Here is a 14,441-nt window from a genome sequence, read left to right on the forward strand (position 1 = left end):
CTTTAGTACTGTACAAATTATTATGACCTCAGAGAGATATTGGTTCAAGAAATTGCCTGTAAAAAGCCTGAAATATTGGGGTGGAGATGTGTGCAAAAACCAGAAGTTGTTTAATTCTGAAGTGTTTAAACTTGATAATTTTGTATCAAAAGCCTAGAAAAGAAGACAAGATAGTCTTTTTAAGTAGTGTGCATTTTTACTTTTATTATTTTCTTTCATTCTGTTATAATTTTCTCCCTCAGTTTCCTTACAAGGAATGATCGTGCTGTGCGCTCTGACCCTGGACTGTACAAATTTATGGTGTATTGTAAGCCCAGGTGGGCTGGGCATATGATTGCATGCATGACACAATAATAAAATAAAAACTTCTAACTTACATATCTTTATATATATATAATTATGTTATCATCATACATCATGGATGTCCCATGGGTTGTTCATACAAGAGTGGAAGACATCTAGTATGTAAGTTTTTTGATCATGTTATTTTTTCTTCTGTTTTCCAGACCATTGACCGCCGGTTTGTATAAGACCGTATTTCAATTTTGGAAGAGGTTGAAACCAATGCTCATCAAAAAGTTGTTATGAGACTATATAATGTTGATCCAACTGCCTTTAATGGAGAGTGCAATGCATAGTGATGTAAAACCATATAGTGTAAAACAGCATGTGTTTGAGTGATACAGCGACCCCTGATGGCCGCCTGTTTTACTATAACCCTTTAAACAGAACAACAGACAGACAGCTACGTCTCATTGTTCATACAAGCTTTAGAGAAAAAAAAATCAAGAATGTCCAAATGCATATATTGAAACCCATATGCAAACAATATTGTTGTCCCTACTACATCACTATTTAAGCTACATCCATGTATAAGCCAGCATGGTTATATAAGTTTTTCTATTCTGTCCTGTCCCACAATCCTTTGCACAAGAGAGAGAGAGAGAGCAGCTAAATAAATAATTAATAATGAAAATAGATAATCTATACAAAATACATTATTAATCAATAGCATTGATCAATCGCATAGATAGATATCAGAATACGAATTAAATGGAATCCGTGTTGAATATGACGGCTTTAAAATAAAGTTTAACTCTGCAATCAAATTAAAAGAAAGACGATTACATTCTTTCATGCATAAATAATTGTCAAGGAAAGATAGATGAAAAACAGAACTGTACAAACCACCAGAACACTTTAAGACGGGTACAAGCAAAACCATAACACACATCGCTTCGCTAAGTTTGGGCTTTCTCGGCTTCTGTACCCCAACCAGGAAGTAGCTCAAATTCATTGAATGATGTTAGATACACGCGTGTAGATGAACTGCACTGCTTATCAAAATGCGCTCCAGAACCGAAGCTCAAGCACCGATGAATGGACCTGTCAGGTCTGATAGAAAGGTACCGCCCCGGTAATGATAGCTAGCAGTTGAAAGCTGCTGAACTGTTCACGTGATAGCCTTTCTTCACTTGTCTGTGTTAACAAAAGATGAAAACGAGCAGGCGTCAGCTGTCTAAATAAGGAAACAACATGCCCATCATTTCTTGTCAATCAAACGCTGTCATCCTAGAAGCCTGTGTCTGTCTCTTTTGTTTGCTCTTATGCCAGTCTTAGAAAATTAACAGTGCAATATCAGACAGAGCCCCTTCATTTTAAAAAGAGAAGATGAACTGTATCCTGTTTTGGAAACAATCATTTGAGGGACTCTCCGTGGCTCACAGCTTCCTGGGTTCTCACATGGTTAAACAATGGTTCAATCTATTCTATCTATGACAAAAAATGTCAGTCCCTTGCTCAGGAGAGTCAAATAAAAAAAGGTTAACAATAATGTCCTAAAATGGAATGTGTATTGTTGATAACTCATAACATTTTTCATTTTTTTAAATTAGCACTGAAAGTGTACAGAAGTGTATTGCATTCACATGAGAAAAAAATAAGCTCTGTTTTTCTGAATTAAAGCTACAGTTGGTAGGATTGGGGTAAAAAAGCTATACTTATTTTGTGCTGTGTTTGGAAAAAAAATTCACAACACTTATCAACAGCCATCAATAAATGAGTTATTTTGAGATTATGGCAATATTTCTGTATTTTCCTATGCCTTTGTATCCAGCAATCTATGAATTCCAATCGCTCCCGCCAGCTCTGACCAATCAGAGCCACTCTCTTGATTGGTCCTCCTACATCGTCCTGATTGAGCGTGCACTACAATCTGTTTGTGGGCAGGGCTTACAGAAACAGAGAGGGGGGGAGAGGGGTGTAGTGAGAGGTAAATCTGGTGTGGAGGGGTCGTGTTTACATTCAAAATCTTTCCCTGAACTTATGTTTATCCAGGACTACCAACAGCAGCTTTAACCAGTTAGTTATCTCAGAATTACGAGAAAAGTGTTCTGTTTTTCTAAATTGAAACAAAAAAATTGCTTGTTTTTTCTGAATTAACAAGTTAATTATCTTGGAATTTCTGAATTAACAAGTTTAATTAACGAATTATGAGAAAAGATTTTGTAAAAAACAAAAAACTGCTCTGTTTTTCCTGAATTAACAACATACCTCTTTAGTAAAATCCCAAAAGCACGTCAAGGCCACACAAGCAAGTAAACATGAATTTTGCTCTGGGTTTAAGACATTGGGAGATACTAGTGTCTTCTGAGGATTCTACAGCTGTTTAGATATAAGTCCCATTCTGAGAAAACAGAGCAGATTTCTTTTCATTCAGAAAAACAAAAACACTTTTCTCATAATTCCAAGATAATTAATTTGTTAATTCAGAAAAAACGCAGATTTTTTTTTCTCAAGTGAATGCAATAGGCTTCAGTAGAAAGTGTTACATGATCAGAATAAATGAAGAATATGCATTTGTTTGTTAAAACTCAAGATGAGTATTTATGTTTAAAAAAGTGTTATACCAATGCTGGGATGTGTAATGGTATTTTCTTCTCTGCATTACCTAGGATCCAGATCAAAGACCTCGCAACCAAAGTGAAGCTAGAGGCAGATGGTGGAACAGCTCTTTGCTCCTGAACATTGGGAAGTGTCTAATTTTGATTATCATCATCCCTCCATTCCTCAACTATGCATCACTGCAGAGAGAAGGACAAATGCTCTTGCCTAAAGGTTAACAAATTTGTCACTGTCATTACAATTTTTATATTAACCTGCTAAACATGTTTTCTGTTCAACCTGTTAAATGTGTTAACAAGACGGATCTCAATTTCACAAATAAATTGTCTTCTCTGAAGCTAAATCTCTTTCCTGTTTTTTGTCTCTTATATTTAGATGGCCTGATTGTTGATATTGGTTTGGGTCAAAAGATGCATCTTCTGTGTAAAGGAAATGGAATACCAGTTGGTAAAAAAATCTGCAGAGATATGACACAATTCCTGATTTTTCTTGCTTTGTTAATTAACTGAGCCCATCACTAAAACATTATTCTTTTTCAATAGTCATACTGGATGCACCAACAGGAATGTCCTCAGACGTTTGGTTTCATGTCCAAGAAAGTGTGGCCACTGTAACAAAGGTAAGGGAATGACACGAATACTGCGGATTCTATTGAATGGATTAATCCTAAAATATTATATATTGTATTTTATTACAACATATAAGAACAATTCACCTTATCATGATTAAAATACAATACATACAGCTTGCTGAACTACTAATGCAGCCCTGTTGTTTGTTGTTAGGAGTATTCAGGGACAATTCTTGCAGTGGCCCTGCCAAATCATCTCTGGTCAACAAGGACTCAGTGTGGCAGAAAGTCAGGGCTGACAGTCTGCCGGATGTTGTTTGTCTGATACGTGACCCAGTTAAGGTCACTAGATTTTGCAGAAGGGCCCAGATACATCTGCCCAACTAAATTACATAAGCTACAACAAAAATGAATTGAAACTACACTTTATAGCCTTGTAAAGATAATTGTTTTGTCAATGCTACTTGAACCATCATGTATTTCTACAGTGCCTAATCAAGATAGAATAGAGCTGAATCCTAACTGAGTGTGTCTGGTAAATATGGTGTTATTCAACAACTCCTTTAATTCTGTGTTGTCCCTGTCATTATGCTCAGGTCTGTACCTATGACAGGACAGGATTGGGCTTTAGCAAGAGGCTGATGTACAATGAAACTTCAGGAACTGAGAAAATCTGGGGAACGTCAACAACTGGACGGTAAGTAGAAGACAAAATGTACATACTAAGGCATTTAGGATCTGCAGCAGTAGCTAACAGAGGCTGTGGAGGCCCTTAACTATTAAATAATTAAAGCAGTGCTATTATTCCTGTCTGTGACACACTGTAAGAGTATACGTACAGTGGTATTCATCACTCCTGGTTGTAGTACTGACAGCACTCCCATAGGAGTGGTGTTTTAATTATTTATTGCTATTACTATGACTTAAATTACTTATATGTCTCAAGGTGTTCTCTGTCTATGAGGGGGATTTTATGTGAGTGGGCTTCTCTTTCTTGTTTGATGTTGGCTCACCAAATCAGATTTCAGTAAACTTCAAGATGATTAACAAATTGTTTTGACATAGTTGATGTTGTACACAACTTGTGCATAAGCGTTTTAAGGAGGACATGAGGAAATGGAAATAAATGAATAAGTAAATCATAAGGTTTTCTGATGACCAATAAGGTCTGTATTACCAGAAGGTAATGGTCAAGAAGTCCAGTGACTTTTGTATAAAATATCCAACATCCAAGAACCAGGGTTAGGGTTAGGAACAAAGGTTTAGTGGTTAGGTTTTGGGACATAGTCCACTAACAAATACCAAGGGTTAGGGTTAGGCATAAAGTCTGATTGGTTAGGGTAAGAGTTCAGGCGAGGGAATAAATTGAGAGTATGCCCAAAGGTTAGGTTTAAGTGATGGCTATATGAGGCTTCATGTGTGTAAATACAATTTACTCAGTAGTGACACGGGCCTCTTGTAATTTCCGTGCCACTGTACCTTTAGGAGGTAAAAAAAAACCTATTGAGAACTGTACTATAAGTTAAAGAAGAATATACTGCATAGTCATATTCCTTTTCAAAGGTGGGTTCTGTGATTCCAAAACCCAAAGATTTACAGATGATGATAGAACACAATTTGGATTTCAGAATCCAGAGCAGGAAATGTTTAGAGCTAGATGCTCAAAACAGTCTCCTAAATGTTTGAAATAGTTGCTTATGGATTTTCTGTCAATAAAGTATTACAGCAGTTTCGTGTTGCTAAAATAAATGTCTTAGCATTACATGAGTGTTTTCTGAATGTGTCTTTTAAAAAAAGATAGGAACACTTTTTGAAGCTAACAACCAGTATGTCCAGTAGCATTGAGCTTTACATTATTCACTGTATACTGTGAATAAATGATCCACAGGGGATTAATACTTCCCTTAAAAAGCAGTTGTTTCGGTTTTCCAATGAAAGTTCCAGACACTGGACTGATGCTTGCATGGTCACCTCCAACATTCCTTTGCTTTACCAGTTCGACCAAGTTTGGAGGTTGGACTGGTGGCTGGAGAGGTGCCACTTCACTTCCTGGGCACTGCTGTGGTGCCCCTGAGCAGTGCGCTTGTTTGTGTGTGCCCCCCTCACTCCAACATTTCTCCATTAATGCACGTTCTGTTGCACTACCTGTGTGTATTCTTTGGCCAATGTGTGTGTGTGCAGCATGATCAGTGACAGAGTGAAAAGACATAATTTCCACTTTGGATAAATTGTTTCATCTTCTTCTTACCACAATGCCGACTGCAGCTTTGTAACATATTCTACATCTGCCAAAGGAATGAGAAAAGTGTGGTCTTGCTGATGGTCAGCATTTTAGTTTACCTTGGCATCTGGCCCAGAAAGCAGGCTGCTGCCCATTTGAGATGCAAGCAATCAATTTTCTAGAATTCAATATCTCAAGGAGTTGGTGACTCGCTGACCTTAACCCTTGGTGCCTTGTGAAACTCTCTATTTCACTGTGACACCCGAGGTTTGATTTATCTGCACAACAACCTAGGAGAGCAGATGGCTCTCAGAGAGGAACTGCTGCATCTTATGCTGTGATAGTTTTCTTGTATATGAGTTTGCAAGGGCTTGTTCATCCTGTATGTTGCAACAAAGAGGAGTCACTAGCCAAGTGTATGCTGTCATTTGGATCTCACCAGTGTTGTATTAATTGATGCTTTCTCTGGAAAAAGAACACTATAAATACCTGTGACCTTATCTGTACTTTTGCTCAGAGTTTGCTCAGAGTTTCCATTTCAGGATATGATTTTAGACACTTCTTTTTTAGCTCTTCAGAAATGTTTGCTGTCTAGTAATGGCTTTCCTGTGGGCTCTCAATTAACATGTTAAGGGGTACATAAGAGATTAATAGAAAGAATATGGGAGGATACTGTCTAGAAAAGTCTTGTAGCCAATTAAGAGAAAATGATGTCATGTAATGCTCATCACTCATTCTGGAAGTCTTAGTCTCTCCTTGCAGAATAAATGAATCACATTGTCCAGTCTGCAGAGCATTTTTGCTTAAATACAAAGACAGATTGGGGTTTTTGTCTTCCAGGATGGTAGATGATCTGCACCAACTTCTGCAGGCTGCTGGCATACCCAAGCCCCTCATCCTCGTAGGCTCCGAGCTCGGCGCACTCAATAGCAGATTCTACAGCCATATTCATGATACGTAAGTACTCTATAATGGGAATTCTTTAGTAGTTCTAATATGTGGCTTAAATAAAGGTTCTGGCGTTAAAAGAAAACAAAACAAGTTAGCACTGAAAACAACAACTTTTTACAGTATCACACAATAATGTCTGTGTTCATGTAGACAGTTGGTTTCCTATTAAAATTGGAAACGTATGAAAAAAAGTCACAAAGTCATGCTTTGAAATGACGTTATATTTTCAAATGCTTGATTTGTGCTGTTTTAAAACTGTCAAGTCTCTGAATGAAATGAAGATATTTTCAGTTTGTAAATCAGACCTGTTAGAATTTTTGCATACAGCTATCATTATTCTCCTTGAAATTATGAAATTGGATTTGAATTTGGCCTACATGTATATCACAATACTCTAACACACTGTACTTTGTTTAGAAGCATATATCTTTAAAAAGATGTAAAGTTTTATTTATTTATTTATTCATATATTTATTATTTAAAAGGACCATGCCTATTAATTAACACTTCTGTAAATATGCCAGAGTTAGCCAAAAGGCTAGTTTACATCCGTAGTCCCTTGCCAGATGCTAAAAGGCTCCCTGAAAAGATCAAGATTAAACAAAGATAAAATAGGGTAAAATAAGATCAGAAGAAGAAGGTAGAGGAGAAACCAAAACACAAACAAACAAACAAAAAAGAGAAGAAAAGAAAAGTCCAAATAGCACCATACGATTTTGAAAATGACTAAAAGCTACATAAGGACATGATATGACCGTCTTTGAGAAAGTGTCCATGGACAAAATACATGAAGCAAGACAATCAGGAAGCAGCAATAGGGAAATGTTAAAGAAGACACATGCAGACACAACAGGACAACTTTTAACAGTGCTTGGATTTAAATATAGACGTTATTTTTGGGGCATTTTTGCCTCTGTTACATGGAATAACTGAAAAGAGATAGGAAATGTGGGAATTAGAGAGTGGAGGAAGGCAATCAACAAAGGATCAAACCAGGAGTTGACCCAACAACCTCTGCATGAAGACTACAGCCTCTGTACATGGGGAGTGCGCCAAACCAGCGCCCATAGAAGTTTCTTCTGGTTTCAATACACTATATTTTATGATGGTCTGCAAGATAGAAAAACTGCTTTTGCCAAAGGCATCTGGCTGCTTGGTCTGGAGCAGTATATGACTGTCTTGTTAGGGGGATGTATAGTGTGCACATATATTTTGGACTGGGATTCTAGTGAGGGCTCTAATGAGATATCTAGTGGCAACAAATGCTGTCCATAGCATCTTTAAAGTTTCTATTCAATGCAGTGTTTCCCAATCTCCCAACTAACAAAATATGTCATGGTGTCCATCCAGTTGCCAATGGTATGCAGGCTATCTCTGGCGAACTTTAGTGATGTACTGTAAGTCACAAGTAGCCAGCACAAGGGTGAAATATTAGGAATATAATCATGCTCTGTGTTGCTGCCACAAGTGGATAGAATTAAGCAGGGCTGAGTGGATGACACCTTTCCAAATGGAAATATTGCCCCTGGATTTAGTGTGCGTGTGATCACCTGTCTATGGGGACAGAGGACAAGAATCTACAGAAAGACGGATAGGATGACGCCATCTATCTCGCACTCATTACAGCTAGGGCCAAAAGGGTAATATAGACTAGGGTAGTTAATGAGTCTTACTTCATATAAGTGTGTGTGTGTGTGTCCCCTCTTCGTCCTCAGGCAAGTGTCAGACCTGGTGCTGATAGATCCCATCCCAGAGGACCTTTTCGAGGAGGACCAGTGGACAGATTACTGGTGAGTTATCTGGGTTCAGGGGCATATGTAGGACAGATCTGTGATAAAAACTGAGCGAAAACAGGAAGGAACAATGACTTAAAAGAAAAGGTAGAGAAGCTGGGGACATGTTGAAGATACAGACACTTGGAGGGGATGTAAAATAGCAGAATGGAGAAGACTGAAAAAGGTGAGGACAAAAGGAGTAGTGAGGGAGGGAGATAAAAACATGAAGCAGGGAAGATGGAAAACAAGGCAAGTGTATCAAGCAAATTAAGACTAGGACTCTAGGATGATTCATGAATCAAACCCTGAACTTCTCCAGTTTCTCGTATATAGTGCAAATATTTGATTATCTTTGCAGGGTTGGTCTCATTAGCGTGATTAATTGTGGGCCAAGGAAACTCGTTAGCTGATTAAGCTCATTTTGCATTAAACAGATGAGAGGAGATAGAGCATTGTGGCAAAGGTAATGCAATAACATTGCTCCATTTCTCCTGTCCTGCCAATGTCAAGTGGTTGTCATTGTTAAAACATGTATCTTATTATAGTTTATTTATCATAGATCAAAAAAATTACAGGAAGTGAACAACCCACCATTATTGTTATTTCGGTAGCATCTCGCTATAACATCATAGTATAGTCCTCTACTTTTATGTAACTGTACTTTTGACAGTGATGTTGAGTACATCAAGTTGAGCCTAATTTTTGCACATTTTACAACAGCATGACTCCATAGTACAGGAGCCCATGTTCTAGGCTGGCCTACCTGCAGTGTCGACTTGTCACCTATTAAAAACATTTGGAGCATCATTAAATGAAAAATAACACAAAAGAGATCCCAAAATGTGAGCAGTTGAAATCTTATATCAGGCAAAAATTAGACAACTTTTCACTTTTAAAACTCCTGAAACTGGCCTCCTCGGTTTCCAAGCATTTGATATGTTGCTATTGCACTATTTCAATTAAATATAGGGTTCAAAAGTTTTGCAAACCAATCATTTTACACAGCGTCCCAACATTTTTGGAATTGGGGTTCTAAAAATTCTATCTGTTCTCTTTTTAGTAGTACTTCCATTATTTTAAGTGTGGCTGCTATGAGTGACAGTGGGCAAACACACTCTTTGTATAGCTATTCAGAATCTCTGACTTTATCACCTGTTCTGTTAGTATCTCTGGAAATTATTTTACTGTCATACATTGGACATATGACTTGCTGTACAGTGTGTTGTACTTACAGGCTGTTCAAGATTGCTTTGTGGCAGTTTTGTTTTTTGGGTTGGTGAAAATGTGTGTACTTCTTTGTTAGCATTGATAAACAAGTGTCAGTGTCTGAGCTCACCATTCTTGGCTTGTTTACTTGTTCAGTGTCCCCATAGATTTGAAAAATGTTTTGTGCTCAGTGCATGAAGTTGTTGTCTTTTCCCTCTAGAGAAGATTGTGAGCCCTTATGATAGGAGACTGGCCCTTTAAATGACATACTATGTGCTGTTTACCTGCTACTACTTTGCAACTTCATCTCCCAACAAACATGTGGGTAAGCCAGTTATGAGCCAGCCTGTCTCCACCAGAGACTGTATAAAATATGGACGTTGTATCCGTGACGTCACCCATCTGTTTCTGAAGCACTATTTTCAGGCCGATCGTCCGCGGCAGCCATATTGCTGCTGTCAAGTGATTGTGACGTAAAGAGGCGGGCTTTGAGCCTCCTAGCCAACAGCTACAGTGTTCCCGCCTGTCAATCAAGTCAGCTGGGCCTCTCATTGGTAGACTGGTAATCTTAATATCTTCAAAATTGCCGCGTTAGACAAAAATCCCCCCGTCTTTTGTACCAGGCTGTAAACATGTTTATTTCTGCTGTGAAGATCGTCTTCTTTGAATTGGTGTGTTTGTGGTTTCCGGTACTTCCGGAGCCAGCCTCAAGCGGATCCTCCATAAACTGCAGTTTTTAACACTTCTGCATTGGATTCATATTTTTAGACCGGAGGTTGACGTTTGGTCTCCACAAGCGTTTGTGGCAGTTTTTGTCCAATAAATTAACAACTCTGGTTAGCTACCACAACAAAAATAAACTCAATTTTTGGACGCATTTTGGTTGAACATACTGTGAAAAATTAAAAAACAGATCCTATTAAAGTGATGTCTCTATACGACCCAACGCAAACCAGAGTCATTGACTGGAAGAGTCCCAATTCAATATTAAGAATGGTCACAGCTGTCACTGAGACAGGTTCTAACACAGTGATTTACAATTATTAGAATTATTATGAGATTCCTAAACTATCCAGTCTTACCCTCTGCCAATAAAGGTGAAAAGCCCCCCACCCCCCCACCAAAGAAAAAACACACACTTGTAAAGGACAAGATTAGCAAAGAGCTACCCAAATTGACGCACAATTAAAATACCTTACAGTTGCTTAAACTAAACGATATCCCAGCTAATGAATCAGCCTTGAGGATAGGCTCATGTTGAGTGAACACTGACAACTAACTATTTCTTTACCCCATCTACTCTCTAGTTTCACTGTCTCATCCAAATATGGTCACAAGCAACTCTAAAAATCCAAAATGGCCATAATGCCTAACTTGCCTTAAATCAGCAGTCCATTAACCAGCGGATGACGTTGCTGTGGCTATGATCACTCTTTATACTGTCTGCTTTATTCCGTACTACAGCTTAGTATGTACAGAAATAAAAGTGAACTTTTAACAAAAGTATGATAGAGATTGATTTAAAAGTGCTGAGTCAGGGCTTTAATATTTGGATTTCATTTGATTTAAAATGGTTCACAGTAATCTTTATTATCTATTTTACTCCCAAAACAGGTTAATTTCAGACACTATCAATTTCTACATCCTGTATGATTTATTGCTACCTAATGTGACCGGTCTAATTATGCATTGTGTTGTATAATTATAATGCCGTGACACCGGGATTATGCACTTCTGTTTTATGCTGGCACAAAAGACACACAGACCTCCATGTCATGCACAGCCTGCCCCAGCTCCTCTCCCACAGGGAAAACAAACAAAGGGCGACGCGGGTAATAAAGTACATGGAATCACACTAAACTTATCATAAGCATACCTGGCACAAAAAGACACACAGACCTCCATGTCAGGCAAAGCCCGCCCCGGCTCCTACACAAATCAAATTACAGAATCACATCTCATGCACGTAAATTAGCATAACTTGCAGTGCACGTTAGCTAGCTCTCTAAACATTAAAAAATAAAAGTCTTTACATGACAAATGAAGGAACTCAGATTACCTACAGACAACAAAACACATGATAAAATATAGGGGAACAAAAGTGCACACAAAGCAATTAGATAGATAATAGGATGGATTATGATAATAACTTAGGCTAAACAATAGACATGCTCCTCTCCCACAGGGAAAACATACAAAGGGGAGAGGGGAGGGGGCAAAAAAAATATTTAGGAATAACCACAGAAGAAGAAATTCAAAGGAAGGAGGGGCTGCACATTAACACACACAATAATTACAAAGTCCTGAGGTCCTACAAGTAATTAAACGATCGACAGTTATTTATTGTGTAATTATATAAAGAAAGAAACTAAAATATGCAGAAACATATCTGACCCTGTTACACTAACATAATACTGTATTATCAAATATGCATTTCTAAACTCAGAAATTATTATATAATGATCAAATTCTGTCTGTACACATTTCAAGTGTTTTCCTCGAATGTTTTAATCACCATTTTTAACTTGACAGTATCGATCTCTTTGAATATCTCCTGCACATATTTTTTGTCCTTGTTGTGCAACACCGCTTCCTATATTAAAGTTTGATTATCTGATTTTGTTGACTTCAGTCCAACTATGAGCAAGAATGACCTGCTGTCACACTTTGTATGGATGTGTAAAATGATGTCCCCCCCATGTCACAGCTTAATCAAACAGCTGTAAGGCAAGAAAGATGTGGGTACATGACACATCCCAGATGGCAAATCTCATCTCCCTGTTGATGGGCTGCTGTCAGATGGAGCCTGGTTCAAGCTGCTTCCACTGATGAGCCTTTCTTTATACATTATGATAATTTCTGTTTGACACAACATACAGAGGGACAGACAGACATCCCGAAAGCAAGCTCATCCTCATTTACTTGATCAACAGGGTGAAAATTGCTGGTTAAAAAAATTGGTTGCTTAAAGCTAGGGTTGGTAGCCACGGAAAACTAGCATGAATTTGAATGTAGCATTTCCTCAGGACTCCGTCTAACCCCTCCCCCCCTCCCCTCGGAGCTCCTTTAAAACGACGCCACTGCTCACATGCACGAGTGCTGCTGATCCGCGACCGTATGATCGTGACTGATTGAAAACCGGTCCTCAACACATCGTTTGTGTTTTGCACTACGTCAACTCATGTCTCAGTCATCGGTAAGACAACACCAAAACATTCTCATAGTGAAAGTTAAAGGTGACATATCACGCTTTTTTCATCAATATATATTGGTCTAAGAGGTCCCCAAAACATGTATTTAAAGTTTATGCTCAAAAAAACACTTTGAAATGAGATTTTGGTCTGCCTGAAAAGCCCTCTTCTTCAGTCCTCCTCAGAACACTCTGTTTTCTCTCTGACCACGCCCCCTCAGGAAGTGGATGTGGCCTCGGCTCTCCAGCACGTTGATCTAATGTTTACATGTTGGCTGAATATACACGGCTGCTCAGAGATCACGTTAATTCAACCCTCTGAATCTGATCCAGAATCTGATCCTGACGGAGAGGCGCCTGTAGCAGGACCTTTCTGAAGGATTGGTCACAGATTTAGTGTTTCTTGTTGTTTTATTTGTCAGTATGTCGACGTGTGTCTTGGTACACAGCTACAGCTACAGCTATGAACATGTAGCTATGTGGCTATGCTAATTAGCGCTAGCACTTATCCATGATAAATAAAAATCATCCACTAGATCTTCAAATCTGCAGACGTGGGGAGTAAAACCGACCTCTGCCAGAAAGGCAGCAGGACCTTTCTGAAGGATTGGTCACAGATTCTGTGTTTCTTGTTGTTTTATTTGTCAGTATGTAGACTTGTGTCTTGGTACACAGCTACAGCTACGACATGTAGCTATGTAGCTATGCTAACTAGCGCTAGCACTTATCCATGATAAATAAAAATCATCCACTAGATCTTCAAATCTGCAGACGTGGGGAGTAAAACCGACCTTTGTGTTTATTAAGACAGCCTACAACTAGCATGCCTCCCTCCTAAGCTCCTTGTTAGCACACATTTGTGCAGGTAATGAAAAACGGGGGAGGGATTCAGTATTATTTTATACAGTCTATGGGCTGAACAAGCTCCGAGCTCTGACTCCGTGACAGACCGGATATTGTTGTAACGTAACAAAAACACGGAAGTCTGAAACGGCTCGTTTCACACACATTTAAAGAAAGGTGGAGAAATCAAAACAGGGGCAGAATGGATTTTTTTCATTCTCGGGGGGTTTGTAGACATGCCAGGGACACATATTTCAGGTAGAGAACCATTAAAAAGTCCATTTTGCATGATATGTCACCTTTAAAAACACAAACAAACATGAAATGTATGCTTTGCAGGAGGTGGGCAGAACGGCAGGACGGGATTTGATTGGTTTCATAATTTAGCTCCTGATGGCAGGGATTGGTTGGTGTTTTCCCAGGTTTACTCCGGCTGTAGATAGCAGCTTTTTTTCCACTCTTTTTAAAGAACACACATTATGTATTGATTACCATCGGGACATAAAGATCATTTTAACCAGTATAACACAAAGTGTGTCTAAATCTGACTTCAAACTCCAGCTTTAAAACTGAGCAATGGTGAAGATGCAAACTCACAGAGGCCCTATAAAAATAATTAAAATTCATACAGAAGGATAAAGGGAATTGTGATTGTCCTCTTGTTGGCTTCATGATACCATGTCCACTCTCTCCTTATTAGCAACTATTAAGAATTAAAATAAATACTACCTATAACCCTTTATGATGCCTCCTTAACAGAGTTGAACAAAACTGCTTTGG

The 14,441-nt window shown here is 38.5% G+C and overlaps 1 protein-coding gene across 1 annotated transcript in view; it reads left to right on the forward strand.

Annotated features, from left to right (window-relative positions):
- The first annotated feature begins 1,263 nt into the window (after positions 1–1,263).
- Positions 1,264–14,441, forward strand: part of si:dkey-122a22.2 — a 36,688-nt gene continuing 23,510 nt past the window's right edge. The window contains exons 1-7 of the mRNA XM_034698381.1: positions 1,264–1,406; positions 2,955–3,117; positions 3,280–3,351; positions 3,447–3,523; positions 4,072–4,172; positions 6,537–6,653; positions 8,363–8,437. Coding sequence (XP_034554272.1) covers positions 1,347–1,406; positions 2,955–3,117; positions 3,280–3,351; positions 3,447–3,523; positions 4,072–4,172; positions 6,537–6,653; positions 8,363–8,437 — 665 coding nt within the window. The 5' untranslated portion in view covers positions 1,264–1,346. The remainder of the gene's footprint in view (positions 1,407–2,954; positions 3,118–3,279; positions 3,352–3,446; positions 3,524–4,071; positions 4,173–6,536; positions 6,654–8,362; positions 8,438–14,441) is intronic.

This window comes from Notolabrus celidotus, chromosome 12 (assembly GCF_009762535.1).
Source record: "Notolabrus celidotus isolate fNotCel1 chromosome 12, fNotCel1.pri, whole genome shotgun sequence".
NCBI classification, from domain to species: Eukaryota; Metazoa; Chordata; class Actinopteri; order Labriformes; family Labridae; genus Notolabrus; species Notolabrus celidotus.